Genomic DNA, 25219 nt, shown 5'->3' with positions numbered 1-25219 from the left:
GAAGGGATCCACAAGGAATCCATTTTGAAGCACTTGGAAGAGGGGAAATGATCAGGAAGAGTCAACATGGATTCAACTAGGGCAAGTCAATCTGATTATCTTCTATGATGAGGTAACTGGCTCTGTCGACAGGGAAGTCAGTGGATGTGATATAACTTGACTTTAGCAAAGCTTCTGATATGGTCTCCCACAATATTCTTGCCAGAAAGTTAAGGAAGTATGGATTGGATAAATGGACTGTAAAGTGGATAGAAAGCTGGCTAGATTGTCAAGCCCAATGGGTAGAGATCAACGGCTCAATGTCAGGTTGCTGGTTGGTTTCAAGTGGAGTTCCCCAAGGATCAGTTCTAGATGTTCAACATCATTATTAGTGACCTGGATGAGGGGATGGATTGCAACCTTAGCAAGTTTGTGGATGACACTAAGTTAGGGGGAGAGGTAGATATGTTGGAGGGCAGGGATAGGTTCCAGAGTGACCTAGACAGGTTAGAGAATTGGGCCAAAAGAAATCTGATGAGGTTCAACAATGACAAGTGCAGAGTCCTGTACATGGGACCGAAGAATTCCAAGCACTGTTACAGGCTGGGGTCCGACTGGCTAAGTAGCAATTCGGCAGAAAAGACCTGGGGATTACAGTGGATGAGAAGCAGGATATGAGTCAACAATGTGCCCTTGTAGCCAAGAAGGCGAATGGAATATTAGAACAAGGAGTAATGATCTCAAGTTACAGTGGTCTAGGTTGGTTATTAGGAAAAAACTATTTCACTAGGAGGGTGGTGAAGTTCTGGAATGGGTTACCTACAGAGGTGGTGGAATCTCCATCCCCACAGATTTTTAAGTCTTGGCTTGGCAAAGCCCTGGCTGGGTTGATTTAGTTCGGATTGGTTCTGCTTTGGGCAGGGGGCTGGACTTGATGACCTCTTGAGGTCTCTTCCAGCTCTATGATTCTATGAAAATTAAAAGGACAGTCAAGGTCCAGAGACATAACTCCCTCATGGAAAAATCCAACTCTCCCACTCTGACCCACTGAAACCAAAGGACTGACCCCAACTACAACAGGATCTCAATAGAAAAGAGGTGACCTCTTTGGCAGCCAGATCTCAAATCAAGTATTTGAGATTTTTATAGGTCAGAATCAATACTTTTTTATTCCACCTGGAAGTCAGTCATAAGCCTGAGTATACTAGAGTATCAGCATAATGTATTCTCTGTATGACGCCCAGGGATCAATATTCAGCACCCATTTCAGCTCATGATTTGCTTTAAGGAGTATCGTCTATTTGAGATAATCTCAAAGTGACTAGGGTTTGGCTGCATGAAGCAAGTACTTTTCCCAGTGTACAGAGAAGAAAACAAAGATAAAGTTTCTTGGTCACAGTTGCTACCTGAACAATCAAGAGCAGCCAGGATTTAATAAGATCCCCAGATAGAGTCTGCAAAACAAAGAACAGATGCATTCTCAAAGGTTCTGATTGTGCACATGGATTCATAAGCACCAAAACACTCTCTCTTACATGAAGGTCACCACTTGTATATCCCTTTACATCATTGGTGCCTGCATCAGACTCTCCAACAAACCCAGTGGCCCCATAGAGAATGATTCACACAATGCCCTGCTGTCCCCAGAAAGCTTAATGAATTGGGAGGAAGCTAGACACCCTACAGAGTGACTACAGTATTTTGTGGGACGCAAATGTAATCCTATCAACGGTCTTTCAAACATATATGGTTACTACAGTTTCCACTTAAACTCAACCCACACATTATTTTCTGGAGGGGGAAAAAAAATCAGAATCCTGTCTATTCCTATTAACAATACAAAAAGGTTTGATGTTGAAAGAATTAATGATTTTCTTTAGTGATTTAATATATATTTGAGAGAGTTTGTCTAAGAGTGAATGAAGGAGTCAATCTGTCTGTCTGTCCATTTGTTCAAAAACTCCTCCTAAACAGGAAGAACTAGGACCACCAAATTTGGTATTCAGCTTCCTCTTACAACTTAAAGCAAGGTGAGTGCTTGGTTGTGCCAAGACAGTGTGATTTGCCTGGAATGCAATTGTTTTTCCTAACTCAGAAAGGGAGAGGGCTGCTAGCAAGAACAGTTATACTATATCATGACCACAGAAGAGCAGCAAGGGGCTAGAGATGGGAGCTGGGATAGCTATAACCCTATTGGGACAGCAGGAGACAGGGTGGAGTTTTTGTGCAGGTGCAGGGCATGGTTGGGCATGTATGACTCTCCATCCCCCAGAGCCAGAGCCCAAACTACTCCCCTCTTCTGTCCCAGCGCTGGACAGCTGGGGGGTGGAAAGGCCTGGTGAACCTGAGCCAGCATCCACAGCCCCTGTGCAGCTGCAGCACACCCAAGCTGCAGTCCCGAAGCTCAGGCAGCCAAGGCAGCATGGTCGCCGCTGCCCCAGCCAGCCCCAACTATCTGCCATCCAGGCAGCATGGTACCTCATGGCAGCACAGCCAGCCCTGGGGTGCTGCCACCCAGGAACCTTGGTGGCAATAGTCTGAGCCTGAAGTTCCTTCTCCCCACACCCAACATCCTGCCCTAAGGCCCCCTTTCACACATCAACCTTCTACTGTGATTCCTGCATCTCGCACATTTTTGCCCTCAGCCCCCCCCCCCCACTGCCTGCCCAGATGCCTGCACCTTCTTCCCTCTACTCTGACTCCTGTACCCCTACACCTTGCCTTGGCTGCTGCGGTGAGAGGGGACTAGGGTAGTCCTCTCTTCCCAGGGCAGCCTGCACATTCAACTCCGCATCCCCAGTCCCAGCCCACACCAATTATTTAAACGAAGAAAAATAAAGGTAATTGAGTTAAGGACTCAAACAACACTGGGTAAACCTTCTAGTTTAAAACTAAATTATCAGGTTACTGTATCACCAGGAGAGTGGGGCTGCCTTATCCAACCTCCTTATTTTAAAAATCCAAGGTTGCAGAGTTCACAAAACAAACTTTAAACAATCCTATGTGGATGTCTTATGTGGAATAACAATTACCATTTTAAGAGACTAAGGTGATGTCATTTTAAAACATACTTTCCCCTCCCCCTTTTCATAAATTAAAATATAGGAGACAATTCACACCCTGTAACAAACGATATGTACTAGTTATTTTGCATTATTTCCTGCTGTGATGACAATGATGAGCACTAGTGCTTTTAGCAGGCAGTATAAATGCATGGAGTCCTTTTCCTCCACACTTCTCTCTTGGCTCCTACATTTCCTAACTGATTAACTGAAACTTGTTGCATTGGAGATATTTTTGAGGCATTATTCTCTACTCAAAGTGTACATGAAGCTTTTATTAGTAATAGAATACTATCTGTACCTATACTCTGTTTTACATGTATAAAGATGTAGAGAGGGAAGAAGAGAATTGCTTTACCTACTGTGGAAATGTAGCCACTTTTGAGATCAAAATGTGTTATATATTTTCCAGCATAATACCACCGTCCAATACGAAGGAAGAATAACCAAGCCAGACTTGAGAATCAAGGCCATTGCCCTTATATGCAACATACACCTTAGAAATCAAATCACATGCATGTTGCTGAAGAAACATACCTGTGAGATATAACCTGGAGGCACATGTATAGGTGGAATGGATCCATTGGGTGACATCATGGGAACCTCTGCCGGTCCTAGTTGGAAAGAAGAAAAAAAAAAGATTTAATACAATATGCACACAAATTGTGCTGACAAAACTCACCACTTTAGAAACTTGCAGCATCTGAAATTGAACAGTTCCAATAACTTCCAGTGTATGGTTAATTTTTGGAGTCAATACACTCGAAAGGATTTCATTGCTGCGTCGCTTTTAAAAATAGAGTTTTTTTAAATTAAATTAATGCTTTCAGTTATATAACAGCTAAAAGTGAAGCCTTTATGTTGTTATCCACACAGCAAAGAAGCTAAAGATAATCAGTAATGTGAACAGCCCTTCCATAGGCTACAATGCCACATCACTAGCTTGAATGAATTTTTCCTCTTTTATAGATCTAAGGACATTGGGACTACACATACTGGACAGCTTCCAAGTCAAGCCTCCAATTAAACCAAATTTCACAAATGTGAAAGAGTCTTTTCAAGAACACATTAGAACCGAAGTCATTATTTCAGCCATTCAGACTAATCTTGGAATGTGACTCATATAAGCAAGAAGCTTATATAGCTTTTGCTCAGAAACCCAACCCTGTATGTACAAAGTCCATTTTGAAGTATCAAATACAATTATAGTAAAGTAAGTGTCATACATATTAGATTACTACAAACTGAACCACACAATTAAGAAGTAGTCAGGTAAAATGAAAGATAGAAATCACTCAACAATTTAAAGCAACATTTTAATAGTAGCGGTTACGATTAGGAAAAGCAATAGAGAATCAGAGTTGTCAACAACAACAGAAGGTGTCCTGATAGCAAAGTGCCAGCCAAACCTCCCTGGATTTTTTTGAAAAACTATGATGCTCTCTAAGTAAATTCTTATTACATTTCAACTACAAATGATATTACAAATAAATATTGTAGTGGCTCCTGGTAGGGATACTAGATTAAAAATATGTATACAGTGAAGCAACATGGCCATATTGAGTCAGAGCAAAGGTCCACCTATCCTGGCTTCTGGCAGAGGCCAGTGTAAAGTGTGCCAAAGGAAATATACAGAACAGGTAACCATCATCTGACTGTTCCTTGGTACTCATTCCCAGCTTCTGACAAACAGAGTCTAGGGCTATTATCCGAGGCTAGGGCTATTATCCCTGCCGATCGTGTCTCATAGCTGTTGATAGATAAATTCATGGCAGATTGATCCAATTTTTTTTAACCCTGTTACAATTTTGACCTTCACAACATCCTCTAGCAAAGAGTTCCACAGACAGACTGTTGTGTGAAGACATACTTCCCTTTATCCTTTATTTGTTTTAAACCTGTTGCCTATTAATTTCATCTGGTGACTCCTAGTTCTTGTGTGATGAGGAATAAATAATAATTCCTTATTTACATTATCTATACTCTACACCAGTCATGATTTTATAGTCCTCCATCACATCCTCCCTTAGTAATCTCTTTTCCAAGATGAATAGCCCCATTGTAATTAATCTCTCCTCATACAGAAACCTCTAATTATGTTTGTTACCCTTTTCTGAAACTTTTCCAATTCCAATCTCTCTCTCTCTCGAGATGAGGCAATCACATCTGCGAGCAGTATTCAAGATGAGGGTGGACCATGTATTTACATAGAGTCAATGTATATTTTATGTCTTATTCTCTATCCCTTTCTTAATGATTCCCAACATTCTGCTCACTTTGACTGGTGCTGCAAATTGAATGGATGTTTTCAGAGAATTATCCACAATGATTCTGATCTCTTTCTTGAATGGTAACAGCTAATTTAGACATAATCGGTTTTTATGTATAGTTGGGATTATGCTTTCCAATATGTATTACTTTGCATTTAAATTTCACCTGCCATTTTGTTGCCCACCCAGTTTTGAGAGATCCTTTTGCAGCTCTTCACAGTCTGCCAAGAATTTAATTATCTTGAGTAGTTTTATACTATCTGCCAATTTTGCCACCTCACTGTTTACACCTTTTTCCAGATCATTTATGAATATGTTGAAAAGGACTGATCTTAGTACAGACCTCTGGGGACACCACCAGAGATGCTCAGATTCACACCAGTTGACTCTCTTCATTCTGAAAAACTGACTATATTCCTAACCTTTGCTTCCTACCTTTTAACCAGCTATAAATCCATGAGAGGACATTCTCTCTTATCCTATGGCAGCTTACTTTGCTTACGAGCCTTTGGTGAGGGACCTTGTCTGGAAATGTAAGAACACTACATCCACAGGATACCCCTTTGTCCACATGCTTATGGACCCCCTCAAAGAATTCTAGGAGATCGGTGAGGCATGATTTACTTATAGGCTATGTCTAGACTATGGGGAAGATTCGAAAGAGGATATGAAAATTCCACTGGGAATTTGCATATCTTATTCCGATCTCACTTTGGAAAGTGGAGCATTTTCTTAAAGTAAAATTGGAATTTGCATATCCTCTTTCGAATCTTCCCCGTAGTCTAGATGAGCCCTTACAGAGACCTATAATACCAAATATACTTGAGAAGAGTATGGGAGAATTCTGGTCCCAGTTATAGCACAATAAAAGAAAATATAGTTTGGTCCTATATTTCTGCCCATAAATTCAGTCTTTGCTGAGGTCTAAGACAGCAATAATTTAACAGTACACCTCAATGCTTACACCGCATTTTAGAAGAAGAGTCTAAGAATACTGCATCCAATATCATATGAAGGAGAAAACTTGGATAGGCAGAATGTAATTACCTAAGTTGGAATTGGATATCTCTTCTGTGATTTTCAATCTAAGTATTAACCAGAGCTGCCTCTGCTGAGATAGTCTCACTAAACATGTGAGAGAAACAAATGACAGCTATCCAAGGACCAGCTGCAACATAAAGGTATATGAATGGTGATGCAAAATTACACATTGGTAGATGTATCTAAGCTTCTGCACATCCCCCAAAAGATGCAGGGATGAAGTCATAGCATGAATAGCAAACACTGAAGTGTTAACTATACCAACTGCTACACATCTTATACCACCTTGCTGTCTGATTTTCCTTTTGTTTTCTCTGCACATAAATTAAACTGACTGACTAGCATGTACTATTTACATCCCCCTTCTGAATATAGCCCAGGTTCTCAAATTAAATAATGAATCATCCATCAAGTTTGACACTAGGCATGACACCACAATGATACAGCTCTGAAATGTGAGTTAGCCAGACAAATAAGAATTTATAAAACAGGTGCTGAGATGACCACGGGGGAAAAAAAAATCTGTTGCCTATAAAATGAGCAAATCACTAACAGAATAAGTGATTTTGCAACATATCCACACCTGACCTACTAAGAACCTCACCTGCTATCCATCTTCTTTTCCTAAAGACAAATCCTGATGAAGAATAAAGGAAAAGAAATAATAATCCATCTAAGTTTACTTCTTTAGATTGATGGAGCCAAATAAATCCTAGCATTTCTTTTCCTTAAAAAACACATTGAACTCTTTACCTTGCATCTATTTAAGTGAAAATAGAATACAAGCAACATGGCCAGCATTATGTAGCAATAAAATTGGAGAATTACTGCCATCTGCAATGACTGTATTTTAGTCCATCAAAAAAACGAAGCGGTGACCAATTCAGAGAGGCATGTATCAGAATTCCCGTTTGGATAATTAGATAGGAAAATCTAAAATTGTGTGTTTTCATTTGTAGAACATATTTTTCAATTTCTATCCTAAGCCACTGTAGGCCAAATACAACTGCCAAGTTTCACTCCAGAGCTGGTTGTATTTCAGTAGGAAAAATTAATAGTTCATAGAGAGTTATATAATACTAATACATTTAACAAACACACTGTCACATTTAGCTTATGGGATTTGACCTCATATTATAAAAAGTTATTAGGCCTTCAGGATGAATGGTGCTGTAGCATGTAGAGGATACATAATTTAAATGATCATATGTACATATTTCAACATGAATCGTTCACTGAGTTTTTCATTTGAACAACTGATAGAAAAAAATGTGGATAAACTGAGAAGACAATAACTTAGCTTTTAAGTAATCAGTTGCTGTACAGAATTCAGTGAATGTTGCTTAATGCAATAAGCCTGTAAAACATTTCATATATTTGAAGCCCTTTCCAATTTGGAATCTGCTTGTAGCTAGAGAGGGTCTAGCAAGCGGTGGACTACATCTGATTGGAAATACATAAAAATACATGCTCCAGCTCCCAACTAAATTTAAAGGGAACATATTTTGCACTTTCAAATACACAGAAGGCTCTAACTACTCTACAAGTAACTGAAATATACTTAACTCCATTTCCTTCAGAACCTTTTACTCTAAAACATCTGTCACTTGCTCATATGATGCAGCAATCTTCTTGAAGGAAGAAATCAAACTCTTGTACAATAGATGCTGTTGATTGTAAAGCTGCCAGTTCCATTAAAACAAAGCGTATTTTATCATCAAAATGTCCATCATGCAAACAGTCTTTTAACCTGAGGAATGACCCTTAAACTGCTAAAGTCATTTGGATAACAGCTTTTAAAGAACGTTAAACCAGGTGAGGGATGTACTGCTAGAAAGTGTTTTCTTCGCTGCCCTGATTTCAAAACTCACCAAATTACTTTAGCATACATTATTTCTTTAGTCTCATCACTGTTATCAAAACAACTCCAAGTGGTATTGCATAACATACAGAAACCATCTCCAACATGGGACATGTCATGGGAGCTGTTAAAGTCTGTTCCTTGTAATAAAGCCAACTCTAGTGAGTATTGAACAAACACAATGAAAGGGAACTGTCATTTTTAGATAAATTAAACATTTATTGATTTTTTTAAAAAGAAAAATGGGAACAACAGCTGGAATGATTCACTACATCAGGGTTCTATCTTGAGTTTGCAACAAAACACAAAGCCAAATGAGTATTCGAGACACCGTATTTTCCGGCGTATAAGGCGACTGGGCGTATAAGACGACCCCCTAATTTTTTAGTTAAAAGATAGGGTTTCATCTTATACCCCAGCGCCCCTCCGCCTCCTTTGCTCCCGGTGTCCCTGGTCTGCTGGAGACGGTCCCCAGCAGACCAGAGGCACCGGGAGCAAAGCCGCAGCAGCCAGAGCCCGCCGCCGCTTCGGCTTTGCTCCTGGTGCCTCTGGTCTGCTGGGGACCGTCTCCAGCAGACCAGGGACACCGGGAGCAAAGCCTCTGAGGACGCCCTGGCAGCGGGACAGCCCCGGCGCGCCTGGGCTGCCCCGCCGCCGGAGCCCCTCCGCGGCTTTGCAAAGCCTCGGGGGAAGCCGGCGGCGGGGCATCCCAGGGGCTCCGGCGGCGGGGCAGCTCAGGCGCGCCTGGGATGCCCCGCCGCCAGCTTTCCCCGAGGCTTTGCAAAGCCACGGAGGGGCTCCGGCGGTGGGGCAACTCAGGCGCGCCTGGGATGCCCCGCCGCCGGCTTCCCCCGAGGCTTTGCAAAGCCGCATACCCGGCATATAAGACGACCCCCGATTTTGGGGGGATGTTTTTTAACATCAAAAGTCGTCTTATACGCCGGAAAATACGGTACTTGCAGCACAGTAAGTCAAATTCTTCTCCCAGTTATACAGATGTAAATCCAAAGTAACTCCATTGACTTTTAAAGGCCTGTCCCCAAATACCAAGGCCAGGTCTGTTCCAAAAAGGCTCAGTACTTTATAAAGGTAAGGTTAGGAGGAGTGGTTAAATAGTAGACACATACCACCACAAACCACCCCCTTCCGCCTCCCGCACTCAGCAGGCAGGCAGGAGACTGAGAGAAGTGTGGAGTGGTATGGTGGAAGCAGAGCTGCTAAAGGAACTGCAGGACCCCTAAGCAAAGTCAGGGAGCACTGCTCCAGGCCCCTGGAAGGGGCAAAGCCTGAGGCAGAAGGGGCAAGGCTGGGAGCTAGCCTCTCTCAGCTAGCCAGCTGCTTGGCCTGTGCTGCTGAGGGCTCTGGTAGCAATTTAAAGGGCCTCCAGGCTCTGGCTTCTGGAACCACAGCAATGGCCTGGAGCCCCAGGCCCTTTTAAATCACTGGGCCCGGAGCATCAGCCCCTTTTGGCCCCACCCACCAACCATCAGCAGTCCTGGATGGAAGAGCTACCAGGGTGCATGAGAGAGGATTCAGAGTGCATTCCTTCTCCTCTTCAAATAATCACAATGGGAGGGAGGGTTCAAATTAATCAGATGCATGTTAGCCAGAGACCAGGACAAGTTGGCAACCCAACTTGAAGGGTCCAAGCAAAGTACTTGGACAAGGATCCCAACGTCCTCCCAAATTCTCAGCAGATGAGAGGTGCAGGAATGATCTTCTCACCAGCTACTGACCTTGGGCCTTCCTTGCTGGTGCTCTGCTCTCCCACCCCTCTCCTGTGCTGCCCCCCTTTGACTAGTAGGGTCAGTCCCGTGGATAGTAGCTGCCTAATGATGTTTTTAAACATGATGCTATCTGCAAAGTGCAGCTATCTCTGTCATACAATAATTTTTGCCATTTGTGACCCTAATGAGGTCATTGCTTTTTTGATGTATACTGTTAAAAAACCCCAGCCCTGCTGCACAAATTGGCTTTACAACACACCCTCCACGTCTGTCTCTCCAAAAATGTGTCAAATTCTGTCATGACCAGCTTGACAATTCTCCTGCTTCTTACTCTGCTCCCAAGTATAAAGTGATGCCTTATTACAGGAAATTGTGTGTGAACTGCTTATAGACTCTGCCCATGACTTGCGCGCTCTCTATCTTTTTTTTTTTTCATTACTGCACAATGACATTTTTGGCAGAAAATGTTCTTGCAGGGCCTTTTATATGCACATTAATTAAAGCTCTCGTTTACTCTCTTTTCTTTTTCTAAGGTACAGAGGTCAACTCTAGTAAATTTTTTCTGCCTTGGATCACTTCAGTTGCTCTGCACCATGCCCTTACACTTTGCCAACTTCTTTCTTCTCATGTGGAATCACACAGCACTTTTCAAATGAGGCCTCACAAGCACACTGTACAATGGCACTATGCTATTCTTCATTCCTCCACTATTACACCTCAGTGTATTGCTTGCCCTGTTTTGATTGCTAAACATCATGTAGTGTACAATACTATTCACAAAGTGTTCCAGGATGTGGGCATATGTTCTGTTGTGTGATTCCATTAACCATTTTAGCTTGGCTTATTGCTACAACTTGGAACCCACAAGTCTTCTGAATAAATTTCACACTTGGACTATATTCACTAAAAGCTTCCCCAAGTTTCATGGATTTCTCAAGAGAATTTGGGCCAACATATAGTTTGACATTGAAATTAATGGAGAAATTATCTGGAACTTGGTGATTTTAAGCTGAGTTTCACTTTGAAATTGAGAGCTGCTGGGAACTCAGAATTAAGGAAGAATGTGAACTTTACATTATAGTAAACACTAACATAAAATCCTGCAAAATAAAGCCACAGAGTTTTGTATAGTTTTATGGTTATAATTTGAGCAGAAAATATGCTATGCATCACTCCTTTTCACACTCAATTTTTTATATTCTCTTCTTGAAATACATCTCAGAAAACATATCTATTAAGCAAGAGATATGATCAAATAGAGGGGGGAAGATACTGAAAGAGCATGTTGGCCAGTTACATTCACCTGCTTCCCTAAAACAAATGACCAGAACTTTTTCAGAGCACAGAGCAACCCAGGTCTCACTGACCTTGGCAGCAATCCAAGAGTTTGATGTTTCCATGTGGATGAGCAGCTGTTCCAGAATAATTTCCTCAGTGAAGTAGGCACAAACAGGATCACCTCTACGATACTGAATACAAGTCTTCTCTTTACTCTCCATTATCATCAATGAAACCTACCATCTACTGTAAGCTGGACATGGCCAAGGAGACCCAGACACATCTATTCACTTCTTAGGCCAATGGACTTGTGAGTCAAGTTCTTATTTTATTTTGCTTACACAGTGAAACTGTATTAGTGAGCACCATGGTATGATAAAAAGTTCAGTTATTCAGAACATTTTATAAAATTTTAACTCTTCACCCTATTTATCTCAAATACTTGTGGTCTACAACAAAGTGCCCCAGTTTTAAGGCAAGATATTTCACAAACCTTCAGAGCTATATATACACATCATCATATGTTCTAGATATTACTGGAAAGCCATAGATCATAGCTGTGTAATGAGTTGGACTTTTCCACTGCCTTGCCCCTGTGAAGCCACTTACACTTGTGCATAGTTGATATAAAACGTGACAAAATCAGCATGGCAGTGATATTTATGCCCTGGGCTCCCTCACTGCACAGCTATAAATGACATCATAAGGTATACGGCAGTGGAAAAATCAGGTCCTCAGTCTCTAATCTTTCTTAGCTCAACACTGGACCCTGGGGTCTCAGGCTCCCTCCTCCAGGTGCAGCCCAGCCAAAAAGACCCAGGCCTCTCCTCTCCTATCTCTTTTGTTAAGGAGTTGAGGCCACTCCCTACCAACCAACCACTGCTCAGACTTAAGGACAAAAGATTGTTTAACAGTGGCTCATCTAGAAGTTTCAGGTAACAGCCTCTATGTCTCCCATTCACACATTTGAAACTCACAAAGTATTCCCCACTCCATGTGTCTAATTTTACACTCACAAGTGATACATACAGCAACAGAAGATAAACAGAACCAGCAGATCGTGACATGAAGATAAATGGACAGTGTTCTCCAACCGTTTTACACCCAAGATCATTTTTTAAATGACAGACCAAGCCAAGATCTACAGCCCGTCACAGCAACTATTTAAAAGCTTCTAAGGGGTTTTAGAAAAATGTTAGAAACAGTCCTATATGATAAATCAGCATTAGCACAGGTGAGGCACTCAAAGGCACAAAAAATAAAAATACAGTGATGCAATCTACAAAAACAGAAAAGGAGGAATTTATCACATGGCTTATCACCTTGTCTACACAAACATTATGGATATATAGACACAGGCTGATTACGCATGTACACAACAGTGAACACTGAAAAGCCTTTAAATGATGCGAAGATAAAAGCCACATTGGCATGTGTGTGCATAAACAGATGTGATACACCAAGGTAGTATTAAATACCACCTGCTGTATTGTGGTATACGATCTCTCACTTCCTGAGATTATAAATGATTATTAGATTGTGGTAAATACCGACTTTGGTGTACATAGACCACAACTGGGCAAAATGTGGTCCATGGGCCGGATCTGGCCCGTCAAGCCCCTGGAATTGGGCCACAGGTGCAGAGGGAGGCTCAATCAGGCTCCCTGCCTGCCCCACGCCCACATACCTCTCAGAGGCTATGTCTAGACTGCAAGCCTCTTTTGAAAAAGAGCATCTAGACTGCAAGCAGTACTTTCGAAAAAGCAAGACACTTTTTCGAAAGAGAGCACCAGGCAGTCTGGATGCTCTCTTTTGAAAAAGCCCTGTTTGCATTCAAGAACGCCTTTTTTCGAAGGAGCACTTTCGAAAAAAGGCGTTCTTCCTTGTGAAATGAGTACTGCCGTCGAAAGATAAGCCGCGTTCTTTCGATTTAATTTTGAAAGAACGCGGCTGTAGTCTAGACGCAGGTGAAATTTTTTCGAAAAAACCCTGAAGTCTAGTCACAGCCAGAGAAGCTGGCTGTTGGGCCGTTTGTCTGTGAAGAGCTGCCAACCCAGCAAGAGGGAAGGGAGCGGCTTCATGCACTGCCCCGCCCCCACCACAATCTTGCAGCTCCCATTGGCTGGACAGAATCTTAAAGTCTGGGAGAAATCAGACCATTTGTTTTGGAAATAGCAGAAGTTCCACAAAGGAAGAGACTTCACCTTTTTACATCCCTACTGTTGGGCTCTCTTTTTTTTTTTTTTTTTTTTTTTAGGGGGGGGAGGTGGTACCTTTTCTGCAGCACGGGTAAGATTTTGATTTTCAAATATTTGGGGCAAAATGTCGGCCTCCTTCCTAGCGCCCACAATAGTTATAGGAACATGTGTCAGCACATGTTTAAAAGAATAAACACGCAAAACCCCTCACACACCCAATATTTTAAATCCACATATTGATTTTTTGGCATGTGAACAACCCTTTGGACTCAGCGGACCTACAAATTTGCATAAAATTAAGTATATGCGCTGTGGGGAATACCCTGAAGAGCGGGAAGCATTCAAACAGACTGGGCATTTAAAGCAGGGGTCCCAAACTCCATTTACCTTAGGCCAGTGGCAGCCCTCAAAATGCTCCCAGTAAGCCAGCAAATAACCCCCACAGGTACTGCCTGCCACCCCTAGGGATGGATTAGTGTAGCTGATTAACTTATTAATTGATAAACAAAAGCTCATAGGTTAATGCTATAGACGACATGTATTTCCGTTGCCACTACATTTTTTAGCAGCCTGGCCAGCAGCCCAGCTCAGTCCTGGCTCACGCTGGGTCCGGGACCTACCCCTGCTGCGGTTCTGCATTTAAAGTGTATGAGGAGCCAGGCGGGCAGGCAGCCCAGCTTAGTTCCGGTTGTGCTCGGTCCGGGAGCTCAGACTCCTGTCCTCCCCCAGACAGGGGCTTCTGCCACCCCACACTGCTGCGGACCAGCTCCCACCTGGCAGCCCATGCTGCTTCTTCTGATACAGCGGTTGCCAGCCCCATCCTCAGTGACTACAGAATAGTCACTAACCGATAAGAATTAATGAAGTTACTCGAGTAGTCAATTAACCGATATCTAACATCCTTAGCCACCCCTGGGCAATTTAAAATTCTTGTGCAGCAGGGCTAGATTGGCTTCCAGCTGCTAGCTCCACGCTGGTACTTGCACATGCCCATGGCCCAGGAGAGGTGTGTGCAGAGGCATTCTGTCTATAGCAGTGTTTCTCCACCAGTGGTACGATTATCATTAGGGGTACTTGACAGAAGTCGGGGGGGGAGGAGGGGTGTACGTCAAAACAACTGAAATTTGGAGAAAACTGAATTTGTGTTTTAAGTTTTACAGGGCTTTATTATTTTGGTACTTTTTACACCCAAAAATTTCATTGCCCGCCCAGCTACGATTAAGTTGTTTAAACAAATGTGTTGCAATGGTAGAAAAAAAATGTGTGTCTGAAAACTGTAGGTGCTGGGGTTGGTGTGGTTTTTTTTTTGAAAAAGGGGTACTTTATTAAAAAAAAAGGTTGAGAAGCATTGGTCTATAGGATTGGGGGCGGCAGGCCCAGGCCCTATGTTTTCGGGGGGTCCCCCCAATGGTCACCTCATCTGTCCTACGGACAGGACAGTTCCCCGTACTCAGGGCTACCATGGGGGCTGGACAGGCTGGGCCTGGGCCCCTCTGCACTCACCGCAGTGACAGGCGCTACAGGGAAACAGAACAATGTAGTAGCTTCCACTATCCTCTACTCTGCTGCCATTTCCCAGGCCAACCCAGTACAGAGGCTGCTGTGTCACTTTGATTCCCTGCAGGTTTTGCCATCACAGGGGGAGAAAACACCATCTCTACTGCTGCCCCGCACCAGGCCACCAAGTACTTCCTGAGTCTGTGTCCCTTGGGGAGGAGGGATGGGATGTGAGAGAGGGCAGAGCAGGGGCAGGAGGAGGAGGCAGAGCAGCAGCTGAGTTTGGGGGAAGGGTATGGACACAAGGACTCTTGTGCTGGCAGCCGTGCACAAGCCAGATTATGGAACAGTTGGGCTGTAGATGGCCTCTGGGCCATGAGTTTGACACTCCTGATTTAAAGCCAGGTGAAACCAATTCACTCTCAGTGATGTGCACATCCCACTGAAAATGTGGAGTTAGAGGGACAGATAAAAACACCCCTTTGAACTTCTTCTCAAAGCATCCATTTAAGGAGATACTACTAGGACACAGGGATGTTCAATTATAATAAGCACAGTACCAATATCAAATTTAGCTAGAAAGCTATGCTGTCCTCACTTGCCTAACTAGTTAACCCAAATAAAGATTTCTGTTCAGCGGGTACCATAAACAGTGGTTCTGGTGGTTGGCTCATCAGTTGCCAGTGCATAAAAACTTGCAAAGAGTATGCTGCAATAGCTTAAATATTGAAACTAGGCATTGAAACCATAGCAATTAACCAGCTGGGTTACAGTCTGTAAATCTCAAATTGTCTAGACCAGGGGTGCCCAAACTTTTTTCAAAGAGGGCCAGATTTGATGAAGTGAACATGCGTGAGGGCCGACCATTTTGCCTGACATTCTTTGAACCATTAAAATTAAATGCAAATTAACTATTTTATGCAAAGTTTATTGCAAACGGCATACTTTTCATTTCGTCACATGGATGACAAATCTAAACAGGTGTTAAATCACTCTGCCTTTCATATCTGAAGGCCAGATAAAAAAAAATCCAGGAAGCTGAAATATATGTCAGGAACATTGTAAAGTACATTACATATTATTGGTAATAAAGGTTGTCTGTCAACTTTTAAGTTCAAAAAATATGAACAGGAACATAACACCAAGTATACATGTTGTGTCCAAATATATTTATAACTGATTTAGACCAACTGACATTAACTGAGATTTTACAATGTATTCATCTCAATACATATGGATTCGTTGGGGGCCATAAAAGATAGATATTTCCAAATTACCTGGGGGGCCGTATTAAACCAGAACACGGGCCGCAATTGGCCCGCGGGCCGGACTTTGGACATGCCTGGTCTAGACCATAAAACAAGAAACAAACATCTGTCTAAAATCAGTTAAGAAGAACAGCAAATGCTGTTAAAGGAATTAGGACTATTAAAAGAAATGGGGGCAGGGGAGAAATCAAGTATTTTGAAAATCAATTCATTTAAAATTTAAAATTAATTCATTATCACACAGAAACACTGTGCACATGATCAAATTTTTCTCAGTAACCTGAAACTAGCAAACTGTTCACTGAATAATGAATAGAGAGACAAGCTAGCTGAGGTAATAATATCTTTCACAATATTGAACCATCTTCTGTTGGTGAGAGACACAAGCTTACACAGAGCCCCTCCTGAGGTCAGAAGAAGCCGCTCTCTGTAAATTGAAAATCTTGTTTCTCACACCAATAGAAATTGGTGCAATGAAGGTATTATCTCATCCAATTCGGCTCTCTAATATCCCGGGACCCACACAGCTATAACACCACAGATCACATGATGAATTTCCTCTTCAACTTTCCAAGATATTTACATAGAAAGCAAATGTATCAACCCCTGCCTCATCATTTAGTGCACATCAAACACTAAAAAGTTAGGAAATTCCAGACTTAGGAAATTAGGAAATACCAGTCTGGTGTTCATCGTGGCTCCCAGGTGGTACTCACAGGAACCTGGATGAACAGCTTCCTCTATGATCTTGTTTGGAACTACACGACCCATTTTAATGCCTTTAAAAACAAACAGTGTTTAAAAACTTACTTCTACACTGTGATATCACAATATCCTAAAAGTAAACATCAGTACCAAACATATGGCCTCATTTTTCTATGGCAACTCTACTGATGCAAACTAATGCAACATGCAAACTCTACTGAGCTGATGGTGCAGCATGATGCTACAACAGAATTTGACTAAATGCCTAAATTTATCTTCAGTACAGAGAATATTAAAGAATTAACTGTTTACAAAATGCAAATGTAATAAATTAAGTTTTTCTAGTTATTGTGGGGGAGGGGGAGGTTGTAGAAAACTGTGGATCCTGAATATCACCCTGTATTTGTACTTCTACAATACTGTAAACACTTAACTGATGTTTGGAAGAGTTGCTTGTCTGCTGGTATAGGAAAGGACTATAAAATGCATTTGCTATTGTGAAACATGCATCATTCAGCAGTTCTGCAGACATGACAACCTTTGTCCACTAAAGAAACAGAATTTTTCTTAACAGCTTGTAATCTATAAATCATTTTTCAGATGTCTATTGGGGGTGGATTTTTAGGACCTCAACATACACTTTAGATATATTTCATGGGGAGATAGGTAGGAAGGGAAGCCTGTTGGTTACTCACAATGTTTGTAAAATGTACAAGAATAGCAACAGCAACCCAGGGGTTTGTACTACTTTGGTTTGCTCATTTTCAGAAAAGAGAAAGCAAACACTTTCCTTTTAAAATAATCTTGTATGTATCACTCACTGAGCATGGCAAGTTTTTCACAGATGCCATTATTATGGAGTAATCACACTGACATGGGCCTCCTCACCAGTGAAGTTCCTAGAGGGAGTACCACTCTAAAGAACAGAAAGTCAGCTATCACTAGAAGTCTGGAATCTGTAGAAAGCAAACAGGAGGAGTGAGAATGCACCCTCCCTTTCTGAATATTTAAGGAATGCTCTTGACTTCATCTTACCAACTTTAAGTTGAAAACCTAACTACATATTTGCATTTCTTGGTACTTGACCTTCACTGTTAAGATTTAAAGACTCACTTACCTGGCTTAGCAGTACAGTCTTGAGTGGACTGATGAGTGTTTATTTTAAACAGTTGTTACTGAATTATTATGGATATGAAATCTCCCTCCACCAAAAAAAGAATATTAAAAGTATGGAAAATCCACAATGTTACTTTACTTACTGAGTGAATCTTTTTAAAAATCTTGAGTCACAATTTAACGTTTTTAACTGAATAAAAGTCAAAATGGTAAACCCATCAGCTGAGTTCACCTGTGCGCTGGCAAGAGCAAAGAGTTTGCTCAGCCATTGGTGAGGAACTGCCAGGAGCTGTTTCCATCATTGGTGCAGGCTCAGTTACTATGTATTCTTATTGCAATGGCCCCTATGGAGCACTCCAGACCATACAGAATCACTGGGGCAGAAGAACAGAATACCCAAACAAATATCCTCATATTCCATTCTAACTCCCTCCTTCCTCTGGCCTACCCCTAATGCAGAAGTCCTCTTGCATCAGGGACTGCTGATTAGAGCTGGGACTGCTCTAATTCCAGGGAATTGGGAGTAGATGGGAAAGGGCTATGTCTGTGTTATGGTCAGTATGTGCCAACTTAGCTGGCAAAAAAACCCTCAAAACCCGACACTAATTTCATTCAGGTGTGTTGTCTGGTCCCAGAACTTCATTCTATTTACCACATTTTTGCATTTAAACATTTGACACTTAAAACATGTTTGTGTTTCAATGAGAAAATTGACACCTCTTCCACCCCCAAAAAAGAAATAGATGTTATGAAGAAAGGGTGTTTCTCATTTACTAATAGGACCATATTAAAGAAGGTCCAATTTCATTCAAAAATGTTTTTTGGAAAAAATAAGTACAGAATTTCACAGGAGTTTCTCTCCCCTTCTTTCCCCTAAAGCTGCTAAATTAGTCAATTTAGTGAAAGGGAATGACATATGAAAAATTAAAATGAAGTTTTTAGATGCCATTGTGAATATTAGCTATAGTCCGGCCTCCCTTTCTCTCACACACAAGGATGGAGATTGTACATCAGTCCGGGAACATGTGAAACTCCATGCACAAATTAATGACAGAAAGGTGAAGGAGGGTTCATTTGATTCATAAAAATCTACAAAAGCATTTCAATGGTGTCACTCTCTCTACAGAGTGCTAAGGGGAACTTGCTACCTCACCAGCGCCAGCGCCTCCTGTTGGTGGAAATGTTAATAATATGTCATTGGAAATGGAGTGAGTTGAACACCACACACAATGGTACCAAACACAACAAACCTAGAATTATGTAACAGTTATTCAAGATTTATACTTGTGCACGTGTATGTCAAACATGTAGCCTTCGCAAATTAAACTATGGGGTCCTCAACTCACTGTACAGGGTAGACAGACCTCCCTGGTCCGGCTCCCTTGGGACCGGAGCAATCCTGAACAAGAGCGTTTCCCGGACCATGGAACGTCAGGCCTCAGTCCCTCCCAGGGCTCCTCTCCTGACCGTGGCAATGGCCAGTGCATGGCCTCCAGCCTGCGGCTGGCAGGGATGCTCTCTGGCCCCCAATCTCACTCAGGTTGGCAGGACTTTGTGGCCCCCGGATGGCATTGCTCCCTGCCCCCAACCACTAATCCCACTCTGGCTGCCAGGGCTCCACACTTCCAGCCACTGGGGCTTCTGTCCGGCCACCGACCTCATTCTGGCTGCCAGGGCTCTGTGCCCCTGGCCAGCAGGGCTCCCTGCCCGTGGCCACTAGCTCCACCCTGGCCAGCGGGACTCCTTGCCTGCCCCCCAGCTGCCAGCTCGCTGGTTGGGCTCCCTGTCCCAAGGCCATTGGCCCTGAGCACCGCTGGCCATTGGCACTGAGCACTGCCAACATCATGATCCACCAGGATGTTGCTGGACCAGAGTGTCCCAGAACACAGAGATTCAACCTGTACTGTGTTATCAGTTACTGCTCAGAACATGATATTGATAGATTACTTCTATTGCTATGAAATACTGTAAGTGGATGTACTGTTTCAAGCTCATTAAAGAAGCAGTTCAGTGATACTCAATATCAGCTTTATTGTGCCGAAGGAATTGTAATGAGGCACTGGTTAAGATGTGGGTATCCATCCAGAAATTAGCGGAATTCCTCCACAAATGGTGTGCACACAGTTACATAAAATACATAACATAATTAATTATAATCCTAAAAAGCAACAAGAAGTCCTATGGCACCTTAAACAGATTTATTTAGGCATATGTTTTTGCCCTAGAAAGCTTATTCCCAAATAAATCTGTTAGTCTTTAATGTGCCACAGGACTCCTCGTTGTTTTTGCAGATACAAACAAGACTACCCCCTCTGATACTTACAATCCTAAATTTAATCACTACAATATCCTAGTTACCACCTTGCTCTTGATCATATTTAGGCATTGAAGAACACTAACTAACAGCTGAATCTTTGGAAAATACCATTGTAAAGGATCCGGTTAAAAAACAACGCTCATTGTCATTGCACATGCTATAAGTAGAGCACCCATAAGAAGACTTTGACAAGGCTGAAGAGAAACAAGCATCAGGAACAAGTTGAAGATGCTGGGTGCCAGCTGTGGGTGAGCCTCGCCTTTGGGTATGTCTACACTACAGAGCTTTTTAGCAACATGGCCGTGTGGACACACAGCTGTGTCACTAAAAGTCAGGCAGTAGAAACTCTGCAAATTTGCTTTGTCAGCAGGAGAGCACTCCTACCAACATAGCACTGTTTTCATTAGTACTTAAGGTTGCAAAGCTTTTGTATGTGTGTGTGTGGGGAAGCACCTGTAAACGACAAAAGCTTTGTAGCGTGTTTGGTTACCAAAAAACCTTTTTTGGCAGCAAAACCCGAAGATCGTTCACATTGCAATGCAACAAAAATCACAACACACATGCAGTTTTGGTGACAAAAAAACTTCCAGTTCCGAGAGGGACTTTTGTTTCTTCCCCTCCCTTTACTGTTGACAGTCATGCAATGTGTACTACCATAGGTTTTGTGTTGAGTTTATTGAACTTCAAGATGTTTCCCACTGTGCCCAATTAGCCACTCTGGCCAGTGCTTTGGACTCTGCTGCTCTACAGCTATATAAACAGGTAAACAGAGGAAACCCTCCCATCTGCTATCCCTGGGAACTTTAAAATCCACTTCTTTCTGGCTGGCTCATTGTGTAGGGATAATCAGGGTGTCTTCTCACAGAAACAGGCTGGCTATCACTCAAAGAGCTGTCCTGCTTGGAGCAGCTCAGAGATTTTGGATTTTATCAGTGCACTTACACCTCCTAGTGACCCATAGGAACTGAGACATGTACAGTCACAGTTCCTGAGCCCTTTGTGTGCAGAGGTATGATTGAGTCACCCTACAATTCAGAGCCAAGATAAAGGAACGCTGGCAGGCATACCAGAAGGCAAGCAGCCAGTCTGGTGCTACACCCAAAGCATGCTGTTTTTATGAAGAACTGGATGCAATCCTGGATGGGACCCTACGTCCACAGCCAACGAGACTGGATACTTCCCATAGAAACAGAGTCCGAAACTGGGTTAAACCCAAGGCAGAAGTTCGTGATGAAGAGGTGGAAATAGCTGAGGAGGAGGTCAACCTGTGCACCAGGCAGCCATGAATTGTTCTCAGGTCCCGAGTCTCACAAGGAGTCTCAGCAACTGGACGCGGCGCATGAAGCAAGGGAAGAGTCACAGGATCATGAAAGCACGGAAAGAGATGCAGAGAAAGGTGCGGTAGTGCAGCTGGGGGAGGGTGTTGGGGGTAGTATGTCTTGCTAAGTTGCTGTGCATTGCTGCAGTGTGGGATGGGTAACAGCATGGGAAGTTGCTCTTGCAGCTGGGAGTGGGCAGCGGCTCTGTGAGCTGGCTAAGCTCTGCCTGGGTCTGCATTATGTTCAAACAGAGCATTGATGCACATAGAGATGTCAATAGAAGCTTGCTGGGAGATGGTGTCAAACCTTTTCCTGAGGTATTTATTAATCTTCTCACAGAGGTTCCATGGCAAGGCTGCCATTCCCCCCCACCGTGGTACGACACTCTCCCAAACCGTTCCTGTGCTGCAGGAACCAAGGTGACACAGAGTTTGGCTGCATAAGCAGCAGGGTGCCTCCCGCTTGCATCCAGAAACTGAGCCCAGGTTTTCCTGTTAACTTCAGCAGGGATATATGTCAGCCAGAGAAATGGCAGCCAGTGGACAAATGTAGGATTATTTCAAATTGTTTCCATGTACACCTGCTGCAGAAGCACAAACTTTACTTTCTTGGAGCCATTATCCCAACTTTCCTTCCCCCATCTTTAAAACTCACCATGATGAGAGAGTCTGGAGAAATCTGTGTTTAGGGTAACAAGAAAAGGGGCCAGTTTTGTTCAGAGACATGCATGTTCATAAAATGTTACAATCTTTATCGGGAACAATACAGTCACTATTGTTAATGGTTACTTTTCCAGACTAGATCTTGAGAAGTCAGATACGCTCCCCCACAGACAGACTTTATTGACTGAGGAAAAAATCTCAGAGAACAAGAGAGGATCTAATCATGGATATTTTGCAGCAGTCAATGCTTCAAACAGAGAAAAAGGAGAAAAGAAGGGCCAAGGAGATGCACATTAGAACAGACACCAATGAGCACATGCTAAAGCTCATGGAAGACCAAACTGAGGTACCGAATTGTCTTAGCAAGATGCAGAGTCAACAGAACCAAAGGCTGCCCTGTCAGCACATGCAGAATACTTTTCACAGCAACCCTTCCTCCACTCCCACGTGTGTGACATGACTCACATCAGTCACTCTGGCCCCTGTGGAAGCCTGTAATTTCCCTTGGTTTCATGGGAATGTGTTGTTCAAGATAAGCAGTGGAATGAGGCAGGGAAGCAACCCTAACACAGAGAAATGTCAGCAGCAGCACCCCCCCCCACATTGCCAAAGTGGTTACTCAGAGCCTCCCTGATACTGATGGCCACTCTACGGGCTCCTCTGACAGCACAAGTGTCTGGCTGTTCAAACTGTATGCCCAGGCTCTGTGCCTCAGTGTTCCACGCACAGACAAACACTTCACCCTTGGGATGGCAAAGCTTTTTGGTGTGAGGTTTAATCTGTAAACGATAAAAGCTTTGTCACTCAAGTGTCAAAGTAGACAATGCCTTACAGTAGGTCCCATGGAATTCATTTTGAGAACACCTGCTTCTTCTATGGTAATCTGGAAGCCCAAAGTCATGCAAAATTTCAACATGAGAGATACTGAATGAAGCAGCCATCCTTAACAAGAATGCTGCATGTAAAAGAAGTTAAATGGGTGCACTGGCCCCCAACAAAGCCCGTCCATACCAGACGGAGTTCTACACCAAAAATATATGTAACATTGCATCAAAATGTAAAAGCAACAGAAACAAATACCAGTTTCACACCTGCAAACCATGTGACGCAGTAATAGTTTGCATTAACGGCCTCACAGAGGCTCTAATGGATGGGAAAGTGGTGGCAATGGCCAATGTAGAGACTAAGTGCAGAGAACTGTGCACTTTGAACAGAACTGACGAAAAGGAACAACTACTTAGCAGAAATGCTCTCAAAGCACTTGTCCAAAATGAAATGTTGTGTATGGCTGTATTTTTCAGCAACCTTATCCACAGAAGTCAATCACAGCACATATATTATAAACTAACACACACATAAAGAGACACGGTGCTATCAAAAAGTGAAAAAAGCATGGAATTCAACAATAATATGAAGACGCTGTTTGAAGCAGCCAAATTTGGATGGAAAAACATTGTGTTCTGCAGTGTGTGGGATTCTCAAGGATCACAGCTGATGCTAAAGCTGAAAAAATATCACATGCCCTGTACTTCTTCTGTAAGTGATTCATCAGCAGATTTCCAACAGATGCAGAGCACATGTGACATGTATGTAATCTACCCCTGTAAGTGGCTGTTGGCTTAGGGGCTGACAGCCACTGTGGACCCCTGGGCAAGGCGGGGACAGGACAACTCCATATCACCTGAAGGGGTGGAGCCTCAGGGAGAAGGGGCAGGGCATGGCAGCCAGCCCTTAGAGCCATTTGGACCAGCGTGCCAGACTTCCTCCTCCCGCTCAGCCCTCAGAGCTGCATGGAACAAACTCCAGTGGCAAATATAAAGGGATCCAGGTCTCTGGTCACTAACGGCAGCAAGCAGAAGCCCTGGACTCCTTTGAATTGCAGGGCCCTGGGGCAACTGTCCCCATTCCCTGCCTCTCCCCATCAGTGGGCCAGGCTATTGAAAAGATCAAATTACGTAATAAGAAGGCATATGATTCAGCCTTCAAAGATCCCTTCTCACCCTAAAGGTGCTTGGAATAGCTGAAATAGTCACTGATAAGGCGTTCACAGGCTGAGTTTAACATTTGAAGACCAACATTACAACACTTGCCAAGCTATGCAGGCAGACGTTTTCCAAGAAGCAGATGAACGGAGAAACACTGCCACTGACAAGGAGTGCATTTATACCTGATGCCAATCTGACAAATTATCCAGCCACGAATCGCTCTGGTATGATTAAGGGCATCTAAACTCCCCTCCCGCATCAAGTAGGAAGGGGTTTTGAATGACAGACAGATCAAACCAGTTGTGTGTGAAACACCATCCACTCCAGAATCAATTCTTTAGCTAATCAAATGCTCAAGGGCAAAGACCAGATGCTCACCAACCTGCTAATGTTTGTCTAACAGCCTGCACTGAATGGAGATGGGCGAGTGCTGACCAGGAAAGGATCAACGTGAGAACATCTTTGTCCTAGGCAGATGACACTGACCATGACTTTGATGAATAAATGTTTCCAGTCCTTCATGTGAAGGCTAACTTTCCTAAGCTTACCAAAGGTAAATGTGTTTAGTGTGGGCAAGGGATTTCTGTGTTAAAGTGCCATTGAAAAAGCAGCTCATTTTTATCTTCTTAAACAGATAATCACATCATTGTTCTAAGTTCAGCATGGTTGGTACTGTTGTGTTTGTGGGAGAAAGGGCTTTCATCTGAAATGAAACTCACTCAATTTCGGATGACACTGTGTTATCAAAATTTTCACCCACCAGAAGAGATGGAGCTGACTGCCAGGGACTGGGAGCAGCAAGAACTCCCTGCCATGGCACACAAGGTGACACCAGTGTTTGCAGTGAGCGGCCACACAAATGCACAGCTTAGAGGGGATTCAAATGCTGCCCAGATAGAGTTCCGGACAGCTAGGTTTTTTATTTCTGCTGGTG

General features: G+C 43.0%; 1 protein-coding gene across 6 annotated transcripts in view; it reads right to left on the bottom strand.

The window, feature by feature from the left end:
- FNDC3B (fibronectin type III domain containing 3B) overlaps nucleotides 1-25219 on the bottom strand; it is a 392297-nt gene that overhangs the window by 187728 nt on the left and 179350 nt on the right. For all 6 annotated transcript variants that reach the window (XM_075937961.1, XM_075937956.1, XM_075937959.1 and 3 more), the window contains exon 4: nucleotides 3579-3655. In XM_075937961.1, coding sequence (XP_075794076.1) covers nucleotides 3579-3655 — 77 coding nt within the window. The remainder of the gene's footprint in view (nucleotides 1-3578; nucleotides 3656-25219) is intronic.

The sequence above is a fragment of the Pelodiscus sinensis genome, chromosome 10, assembly GCF_049634645.1.
Source record: "Pelodiscus sinensis isolate JC-2024 chromosome 10, ASM4963464v1, whole genome shotgun sequence".
In the NCBI taxonomy this organism is placed as follows: domain Eukaryota; kingdom Metazoa; phylum Chordata; order Testudines; family Trionychidae; genus Pelodiscus; species Pelodiscus sinensis.
This window is presented reverse-complemented; position numbering and strand designations above follow the sequence as displayed.